Genomic DNA, 11,631 nt, shown 5'->3' on the forward strand with positions numbered 1-11,631 from the left:
AATTTCAAAATTAAATTAAATAAAAGGATTATCATTTTTAGATTTAATAAAAAATATATTTTAAAATTTTTTAGATGTATTTATTATGTAAAATTGAAATTAGCGAGTTACCGCTATCGCTATTTTCTATAGCCCGCTTAGCTACCTCTAGAAAAAAGTAGCGCGCTACTTGTAGCGCGTTATTTTAACAACACTAGACATATTAAATATAAAAATAATCAAATACTGTCTCTCAAAAATTTATATATTAAAAACATTTAGAATGCTAAATAAAAAATTGCGGTAGAAATAAAAAATTACGGGAGATTTTTAATTGTGGGAGTGAGATGTCTGCGTAAAAATTGCTGGAGTCTCCCGCTGATGGGTAATATAACCAAGATGAGGCAAAAAGAAAATTTTTTTTTATCACCAACAAAATAAAAATTATTTCCAACATGTCTATCATAAATATACAACCTAGAACCAGGCAAAAAGAAAAAAAATATTTTTTAATCATCGACAAAAAATTAATCCCAACATGTGCCTCATACAGTTCTACGAGAATATCTCAACATAACTCCTTTTTCTTTTTTTTCCCTACTGCAGTTGTCTTCCGACACTTACTATAAGAAATTTACAGAAAGATACTAACACAAAAAAATAAAACATCTGTAGACACTTACTATAAGAAATTTACAGAAAGATAAACTAACACAAAAAAATAAAACATCTGTAGACATTGCCGGTAAAAAAAATTTTTTTTTAACTACCGATACATAATTACTTTTTCATTTGATATACAATGATAATAACCAGACCAAAGAAATAAAAAAAAATAAAACTTTTCTTTTCAAACAGATGTGTACTCTTTTGTATGACCATATGACTAGTGTTGTTAAACGACTCAATTTGAGCCGATTTCCGGAAAAATATTATGCAAGCCTAAGAGATTTTGCTCATAGATGGCACATAAGAAAGGGAGTAGGTTCTTGTTACTTTATTACCCTCAACATTATTGAACAGAAACAAGAATATATGATATACTATAAATATACACTCATCATCATTTCTTACCAAGGTACCATATGATTTTGACATATTTAGATAGAACAGAGAATATTAGGAAAATTTGATTTGGGCAAGGATATATACCTTACCCTCATATAGCTCTTGTTCTGATTCATCATTGGACCTCTTGTAACTATAGTAATATTAATACTTAAAATTTTATAAAAATATTAAACAATTATAGAATGAATCTCACTAAGATTAAATAGACTGGCTGGCCCAATTATTAGAATTGGGTCATTTTTCAAAATTGCTATTTATTATTTTAAAAATTTGTATACACATATAATTATAAATATATAAAATCATGCATAAATGTAATATGACCATTTATATTTTAAAATTTTAACATAAATAAATAAAAAATTAAATTTTGGCCTTTATTTTTTTTCCCATAAGCCATTAAAACAAAATTTCGTTTTATTCTCACTTTCATAGATTCTCTTAGCTCGATAAAACCTCAATTTTCATTTTGTAGGAATACTTTTCTGGGATATTTGTGGAGGCCATAATTTTATATAAGGAGCTTGTTTGGTATAGAAAATTCTGAGGGTCTACCCTCCCCTGGCCTTTCCCCCCTGTCTAATTGTCTGAATCTTAGCTTAAAACTGATTTACATATTATAAGCAATAAAAGACGCAAATGTCTAGAGTTATTTTATCTTTAATTCATTAGTGAAATAAAATATGAAAAGATTTAACCTATTCTGTTTAGCATAGTTCCTCGGATGGTAATAATCTGAAGCGAGGTTATCAATGGAATTTAAATGGGATATAAAATTCATTAGAATAGGTGTGAAAATGGCGAAGTTAAGTTATAAGAACACTTCATCATATATTTTTCTTAAACTTTAATACAAAGTTAATTATTAAAACTCTGCATTGGTCAATCAATACTACACATCCTTACAGTATATGCTCCTCAAACGGGTTGCAAGGAAGAAGAGAAAGATGACAAGAGCTATCCTTGATGAAGCTGTAATAGAAATCCCTAAGGATGACCTAGTCACAATAGGTGGTGACTTAAATGCGCATGTGGGAAAAGCAAGAGACATCTACAAAAGGCATCATGGTGGTTTTGGATATGGAGAAAGAAATGATGAAGGAGAGCATATACTGAAATTTGCGTAAGCCTTCAACGTTGGCTTAGTCAACACCTATTATAGAAAAAAAGACAGTCATTTAATAGCATAAGTGGTACAAGGAAAACACAGATAGATTACATGCTCAAGATTAAAAGATGTAATAGACTGCAAAGTCATCCCAGGAGAAGATATCGCCGCGCAACACAAGCTACTAGTCATGGATTTACACCACTCAAAATAAGATAAAACTTGAACCATGCATCAAATGGGGTAAATTAAAAACAATGACAGATGCCTTTTCAATCAATGCAAACAGATTTCTCACAAGTCAATGAAAAATGTGGACAGACCTCCAAAAGGTCAGGATCAACCAGCCGAGGTCAGGTTTGAGCATCTGTCAGAGCATTTTTTTTGGAAATATAGGGAGTTGCACGCGTCTATTATTAAATTGGTTTTTCCAAACAAAATTTGACTTGTCTGATACCTATGCTCATATTAGTGATCTGCATCGGGTCCTAATCAAGCCCGGCTTGTAAATTTTTTTATAAAGTTTTGTCCGACCCGGCCCGAACTTTCTTAAAAAATATTCGGCCCGGCCCGGTCCGAAGCCCGTTCAGGCCGGGCCTAATTTTGCATATCTTCTAGCTCATACATTTCATATAAAGAAATGATAAATTCCACACGTCCCTTATTACATGATCAAAAAGAAATGTTTAACAATTCCAGTTAGAGTCGATTCAGACGCATTCTCTTAAGATATAGTTATCCTTAGTTTTATAGGTAATAAAATTAATCGCGGGTAAAATATTTTCTAATCTACAGAAAATAGTGAATAGGTGAAAAAAATTGGCATAATTTATTATATAGCAACTTAATAAACTTATTTTTTTTTTGTTTCCAAAATAACCAGGTACTGCAAATTTTTAGCAAACCAATTTTCCAGGAGGGTACTTTTTTCCTGGAACTCATAGAAAGACACAAAACAGATGGGTTCGGAGCTGGAAATATTCCAGCTCTATGGAGAGCTGTTAAAAGACACATGGAAAACAGCGTCAAAACATTAACATTTTAGAAAGAATTTATTTCACATATACTAACATTATTTTTTATTCAATTAGGTAAATTATTATACAACTCGCCCTGTGTTAATTAATAATTTTATTAAATGATTATTTGAGGAATTTGATCAAAAATTTTTTTTTATATATTTTACTAATAGTGACCAAAATTTGTGATAGAATAGAAATACTTTTAATTCTTTGTTATCTTAATGAATTATAATTGATATATATTGTTATATTTAACCATATTAAAATTTTAATTTATTTAAAATCCAGTTAAATTTTTACGTATACACCGAAGATACTTCGGTGTGAGATCAAGATACAATGGTCTCGATAGCTATACTCCGTTGGAGTAACTTATGAATAAATATTTAGTAAATACATAGAAAACCCCTGCTTACATTTCTAATCCTTCATTCAACAAATTAAGAGACCGATCATTGTTACTATATATTATATGGAACCATGAATAATAATACAATTACTTTGTAATGGCTTGTTTTAAAATAGTAGGCTTAATTACAATCGCTAACCTATTTGGCTTAATTTTCTCCCTAATAATGTGATAAATAAAAATACCAGGGAGTATTGGTGTGAACAAGTAAGGATAAAAAAAAAAGTAGGCTTACATTGTTTTTGCCAAAAATATTTTATAAATTCTATTTACATTAAAAATGGATTGTGCAATAAAAATGGAAGCTAAACTTACGGGGTTGAAAATTTCCCAAGAAACAATTATTGGAAGAAATTTCTAGGAAAATTTGGGAAAAAAGATACGAATAACGGGAAAAATAAGGAAATACGAGATATTTCCTTTCAAGAAAAAGTATCTGTCCACGTTTTAGCGAGAAATTATAGACTATTAACATATATTGTTTAAACAAATATCATATAACTTTGATGACTTTATTTAGTTAACTTCATATGAAGACGAAAACGATTCCAGATAAGAGCTTGAAAGTCTAGACTAGAACACTTTGTCATTTAACACCAATCGGTAAAATCCGATATTTAAATCTTAAAAAAAATCACTCTCTAAGAATGATTTAATGTCGAAAAAAAAGTAATACATTGACGCTGACATACATACATCTTTATTGGCCTTTGTAGTAATTAATTATTTTTGCTATATTTATCGAATTCAAAATGTATTTTAGTTTGAACTAATTTAATAAAATTATCTATTTATGTATAACCCTTTTTTTCGAGGAGTAAATTCTATAGACACAATTTTAGGGGAGTTTTGTTTTTAGAGAGTAAAGTTTTGATGCAATGACTCATAGCAGGAGTTATTATGGTTGTTATCGGTCAAATCACATTATTTTTCTTGGTACAAATGTTTATCACGTAATTATGGCGACATAAAAAATGGATATTACCAACATGGTTGACCAATCAAATTCAAATATCTTTTAGAAATATGTTTACTCGTAAACTTATACGCATTTACACCAAAAATAGATATCATCAGCAAATACAGTATATTTAGTCACGGGGTCGGTTATAGATCAAATCACAATTTTTTTTTGGGATAATGTTTATCGTGTAGCGACATCAAAAAAATGAACTGTATTCATTGGATACTACTAGCCAATCAAATATTTATTGAATGATGGTTTTTGATGGGGCAATCGGTCCAAATCACAGTATTATTTAGAATAATGCTCAACACGGAAGTATACGCATAGGAACAAAAATTGAAGATTTTTCCATGAGCAAAGCCAGCAATTCATTGGACATAGGGTCATTATAGGTATACTCACGATATTTTTAAAACATTTTATTGGGGGGAGATAATGTTTTACACGCAATTTATAGATGCATAAAACAAAATTGAACATTTTTCAATGGATATCACCCATCAATGCAGAATTTAATCATCGGTCCAGTTTTGAGTCTGAAATCGATCAAATCGCAATATTTTAAAAAATATTTTTTGTGGTAATAGAAAACAAAAATACTGAGATTTCTATCATTAACGCCAGCAATGTGCGTCTTTACAAATATGGGGTTATTTTTCGATTTTCTGTCTTACTCATTAAATGTCAAAGAAACCTATCATTTTTTTTAAAATTTTTTTTAGCGCGTAATCTATACCCTAAAGTAATGTCGATAAACGCCTCGTTTTTAGAGGGATTTTTTAAAAACAGTTAACTAAATATTTTAGTCAAGAAAAATGTTGCCTGTGCTTAGAGATTTGGCTAATAAATGTTTAAACCTTCGTACCATCTATGGAGCAAAATATCCTTGCGTAATATTTTTCTGGATAAAATATTGAGTTAGCTGTCATAATTGGGAGACTTTGATTTGTAAAATTCGATTTTTGGTAAAGTCAGAATGTATTGCGTTTGATGAGTCATTTTTATTTTTATAATTTTATGTTTTAGTTAAATTGGTGAGTCATTGTTATTTTTATAATTTTATGTTTTAGTTTAATCGCGTTAACATTTTATTTTTAGATTTATAAAAGTTATTTATTGTAAAGTCATTATGATGATGGGATTTAATTATTTATTTGTGATGATTATTGCTTCCCTATAAAAGGGAAGCGAAAATTGTAAATTATCAATTCATTTTTTTTGAATTCATTTTTTTTAAACTACTATTTTATTTTGTTTTTAATTAATTTTTTTTTTATTATTTGATTTAAATAAAGTTGAAATTAATCGAATTTTGGCGTTAAATCATTTTGGGAAGATATCAACAATCGAATAAGAAAAACTTGAGTAAGCGGACGGCACAACGTGATATTAGCCATTTTTAAAAACCGGCTTGAATCAGCCGTTTAACAATAACTACCCTAAAGTTTAAAAAAAAAGAGTTAACCAATAATCATTCATTCATTACCAGGCCTAGAAATTGCAAGAAGTGCAATTTCATCACCCACCAGGAGTTGGGCGTGAAGTTAACCAATAATCATTCTTGTTTTATATTTTAAAATATGTGCATTTAACGCCCCCTTATGGAGATATATTAAATAAATTTTAAAGTATAATTTGATTTATACAAAACTAAGTAAATATATATTTATTTCCAATTTAAAATTACTAAATAAAAAAAATAGATTTATATAATAAATATACATTTAGTCTCTTGGTTTTATATTAAATATTGCTTTTGTTTCCACCTAATTTCTTATACTTAATTATTAAAAAATTAATTTTTATTCTTATAACATTATTTCTATCATTGTAAATCCAAAATTTTTTCGAAAAAAATACAAATTCGATCATCTCAATTTTATATCTAAGAGATATGATAAATATTGAATTATTTATTTAATTTTTTATTTTGTGAACAATATTATTATCGATAAAATCAGAGGTTCAGGACGGGCTCGGTTACACGGGTCTGGCCTGTTTTAAATAATACCAGTGCCGGATCCTAATTATTTTTTTAAAAATATACTCAGACCCGGCCGCATATTTTAAAAACAAATATCTGAAATTGCCATTATTAGCTATAAAAATAAATATATTTTTAAAAAAATCCGGTCCGGGCCGGAAATTGTAAAACGTTACCCGGGCTGAAAAAATCCGAGCCCGGTGGTGCATATAGTACATCCGCGGGTCTTTGAAAAATATCGATTTTTATATTTTACATTGCCGAAGAATATTATTTTACAATTAATATCTCGATAAAAGATACCTTTCTTCCCCAAGAATTTATTATATATATTTTAATGTTTATTTTTTATTTTCTCGGAAAATTAATCGATTGTCATATTTAAAGAAATTATGAATTAGATATTTTTACAAATAAATAATAATTATGTTAAACATCGATATATAATGCTTTAAAATAAACTAACAGGACTCACCATGTGTCTTATAATTAATGTAACCAGATTCTCGCGCAATTGTTACAAAACAAAATTATTGCGCGTAAACAAAAAAAAACCCAATCATGACATTAAAAATAAGGATTATTATATAATAAAAATTTTGATCCATACTAATGGCATAGATATAATACCTAGACTGATGATGCATATATTAAAAGTGTACATCAATGAAAAACAGCTGGGGACGCCATTTTGGTTATCCATAATTTTAAACGAGAGGGCCAATTTATTTCTATGTCTGACGCAAACTTTATTAAAGTGTCTGACCATCGAGATAATAAGGAAGCAAGTTTATCAATTTAACAGTAGTTTTTTAGCATGAGAATAATTACTATGTGGGTTACCGAAAAGACATGTCCAGCTGATTTGCATTCAACGATGTTTCAAATGCAGCATCAGTCTAGGAATTATTATGTCAATCCATACCTAAATTTATAACAAAAGTCCAATGAATCAATCTTGTATGTACCTATTTTTCAAAAAAAATATTAAATAACTGTTAGCAATTATTGCCGATATTGACATCGCCACAATATCTTTGCGACATATGTTTCGCAATAAAAACATGACATCGCCATAAAAACTTTCGTGATTATTGATTCATAAGGGTTTCGCTATAAAATCCTGTCCCGATAAAGTAAAAATGTGTTTTAGGATAAATTATGCTGAATTGGCATGGAACAGGCTGCATCATACTTCTAATATATAAAGTTGATACAAAAAATACATCAAATTCTTTTTTCTTGAAAACTAATTTTTCTGTTGGTTCAAGTTGTTTTAAAGTTAATTCTTAAGTTCTTAAAGTTGGCACTAGAGCCACACAAGTTTCTCGAAGCCCAGCCTGAGCTTGAAATTTTTTTAATATAAGGAATGCAGGTTGAGTGAGGTTAAAAATATCAGCTGATTTGGGTCCACACTTGAAAAATATTTTAAATTAAATTTGCAAGGTTGGGACCTGTTTTTTTTCAATCAGGTTACCTAGTCCATATTTATTTGCCTAACTGGCCAAGCTAAAAAGTTTTCTGTCCTGGCCTTTAATAATTTTTTATGATGAGAGAAGGCATAAATTTGAAATTTGTTCACAATTTTCAGCCCTAGCCTAAATATAATTTACAAAACAATCTATCTAAAATCTTATTGGTCAGTTAGCAGGCTCAGTTGAGCTGACTTTTATTTTTGACACTAGTTTTAATAAATATTTAATAATATCTTCAAGATAAATGTTAAATTTTCAAAATTCCCCTCCCCCCTTCCAAGAAAATTCTTGTAACTGCCCTGAATATGGGTTAATTAGATTAAAACTGTTACTGAAAAAGTTCAAAATATATGCAGATGAGATAAAATATTTAAACAAATTAGTTAACTTTAAATATAATATAATCTTAATTTTTGTATCACATAAAAAAAAAGAAAAATGGTTATTTAAATTATTTAATGCTTTTCTTAATATAAATATAATTAAAATAATTTATATAGGTATATGGCTTTTTAATTTTATTATCAATATATTAATCTATAAAATCATTTTCATTCTTCTAACAATTCTTGGAAATCATATATAAACCACTTGCTTCTATTTTTAACATTTTCTCTAATCACATTGCCACCAAATCCAATAAATCCATTCTATAAGTAAAATATAAATTGGTATTTAGCATCAAAATGATACAGCAGGTGGGCATGCTTCTAAATCTGTAACTCCATCTCCTATAATGTAAATATTCTGATATCTGAATTCATCTTTTAAATATTGAATAACTTTTCCCTTTCCTCCACTATAAGATGTCATTTTTGTGCGATCAAAATCAAGATAGTTACCTATATTATATTTTTAAAACTATGTAAAAAATTTTTACCATATTTATCAAAGATTATATTATTAGCAAAAATCATTTCCTTCTTTATTCCTAAAGATTTGACTAAAGAGTGTATAATATCACTGAATCCACCGGAGATAATATATACTGGAATATCGTGCTCTTTTAAAAATTGTATAAATTTTTGACTATTAATGGTTAATTTTAGTTTATTTTGTTTCAAAAATTGATTGTATAGATTTTGATTTATTGATAGAATATTCATTCTTTTTTCCAGAGAATCTTCAAACTTAAGTTCGCCCTCCATTCCCCTTTTAGTAATTTGTTCAACTTCATTCCTTTTTCCTAAAAATTCAGCTAAATCATCTAGTGATTCAGTTTCACAAAGAGTTGAGTCAAAATCAATGCAAACGCAATCCACATGTTCCCAATTAATTTTTAACATCCTCCTGTAAAAGAAAATTATAATGGAGGGCAATATTAATGTATTAATTTTTGAGTAGACTTCCCATTAGCAAGATACTCCCATAATATTTTCCTTAATACGCATAGAAATCTCCTGCAATCATTTTTAAAATTCTCAGACATTAAATAATTTTTACAATGGTAGATAACAATTTTTAGCATATTTATAAGAAAAAATTGGCAAAGAAATGATAAAAAAAACCAAAATCATGCTCTATTTATTGAAAGTTAGTTTTAAAATTATTATGATATAGGTTTTAATCAAGTATTATTTAATAGAGATCTTCAAAGTTTAATTTATAAATATCCATTTTATATAAATGACAAGGAATCTACCTAATATTTTTAATTTTATGCTGTTAAATTTAGAAGATATCTTATTTTATAAAATTTGATAACGCGAAATTTACTTAATGTAGATTAATTAATTAACTTTTCTATATATATATATATATTAAAATACAACCAACACCTTAATTTGGAAGTACTAAAGTAAAAGGACATTTTGTAAAGTATAATAAAATAACTAGGAATATAAAAAAATTTGAATACGCCTAAGCCCTATCTCTTCCTCGGCAAAAGCTAGGGCCTTTGCAGACAGAAGGTTCAGAAATGTTTACTCGCAGTTTAAAAATTTTGATCTAGAAACCCTATATATAGGCTCAGCGTCTTCATGATACTTTTTTTATTGGATGCAAACCCCCTTAAAAAACTTTTGCATACCTTTTTTATTTTGACCTTTATAATTATATTGATAATCTTTTCAGAGAATTTATAAAGATAACTTAAATTAATCTATCTCTACCAACTAATTTTGTGATTATAAAGAATTTATTTTTTATAGTAAATTCAATCAAAATCTACATTATTTACAATGAATTAATTATTATAACATTATGAGCTTGCTGATATATCTAAACCTTTTAAATGTAATTTAAAAGGATAGCAGAAAGTTTTATTTGGAAAACAATGTGCATGATTGTTTGCAATATATAGATTTGGTCGATAATTGTATTATAATAATTCTATAATAAAAGTATTAATTTTTACAGCAATAAATTGTCCTATTTAATCTCAAAATTTAATAGATAATCCCCCAAAAAATTTAACCTACCCCCATTAAAGCAGCTTACCCTCTACCCCCTCAATAAATAGGATGCAAATTTCCTAACTCTTCCCCCTCATGTAGACGCTGTATAGGCTAATTTATTTAATTTTCCCCCCTATGACTTAAAATATTTTTAAATAAATTTGTAGATCAGGAAAAGACGAGTTATTTTAAATATATATTAAATAATTCCTATAAAATCATTCAAATTAGATATCGGAGTGGATGGCCCGTCTTGTAGCCCATATTTTTATAAAAAGGATATGAAAACATGTTTAAAAAATATATTTTACTATCTTTTGCTATGTTATACTATAATTGTAAATATTGTGGTATAATAAAATTATATTTATTTAAATTGTATTTATTTTCATTTAAATCACTCTGATAAATATTCAGAAATAGTGATAATTTAATATTTATCTAGTAAATTAAATTGATCCAAAACAAATTCCAATTATGATTCAAAAAAAGTAGCATTAAAGTTACTTTTCATAAATAACGAATTCCTTTACATAAGGTTGTCAGAAAATTTCGTGGACAAAAAAATCCATTATTTCAACTGTTATAACTGAAGTTGCGTGACCAAAAAATAAGAGTGGGTATGGAAAGATGTATAATCAACCAACAGAAATACGAAGAAAAATAGCCAGACAAGCGGAAATCAAATTCTATATTATATTCCTCAGGAATTAACCGAAATTCAAATCCATTAGAAATTACAAGATATTTCGACGACTATAAATGATAATTTTGATAATATCATATATATATAATTAAAATAAAAAGGCATTATTATTGAATTTTATACAAGTATCTCATTAAAAATGTCAAAAGATAAAGTACTCGATACAAGCATTCGTGGCACTGTAAAAACTCAGCAAATCATTAGGGATAAATCTATTCGATTTCAATATATTATACAAAAAATGTTAATTTACAAAACTACAAGTTTGATAAAATTTAAATCCTAAAGTAAATATATCATTCTATAAAAAATCTAAAATAAATTTTATAAAAACTACTTATAAAAAAATTAAACTATATTAATTTTTCAATATAGAAAAAAAAGTAAGATAAAGTAATACATATTCTCAATAATTTTATTTGCTAGCATGAAATTCGGATCATATAGAAATATATCAACACATTCACGCGGAATAAAATAATAATCAAGAATAAAAATATATCAAAATATCATT

At 27.5% G+C, this 11,631-nt stretch overlaps 1 protein-coding gene across 1 annotated transcript; it reads right to left on the reverse strand.

The window, feature by feature from the left end:
• Positions 1–8,522: 8,522 nt before the first annotated feature.
• Positions 8,523–9,289, reverse strand: LOC135929850 (phosphoserine phosphatase-like). The gene is made up of 3 exons (XM_065466580.1): positions 8,896–9,289; positions 8,709–8,857; positions 8,523–8,665 (listed from the first exon to the last, which is right to left on the reverse strand). The coding sequence occupies exons 1-3, from the start codon at positions 9,161–9,163 to the stop codon at positions 8,567–8,569; spliced, it is 516 nt and encodes a 171-aa protein (XP_065322652.1). The 5' UTR covers positions 9,164–9,289; the 3' UTR covers positions 8,523–8,566.
• Positions 9,290–11,631: the final 2,342 nt, after the last annotated feature.

Source organism: Gordionus sp. m RMFG-2023, chromosome 5, assembly GCF_954871325.1.
Source record: "Gordionus sp. m RMFG-2023 chromosome 5, tfGorSpeb1-WG-v2, whole genome shotgun sequence".
In the NCBI taxonomy this organism is placed as follows: Eukaryota; Metazoa; Nematomorpha; class Gordioida; order Chordodea; family Parachordodidae; genus Gordionus; species Gordionus sp. m RMFG-2023.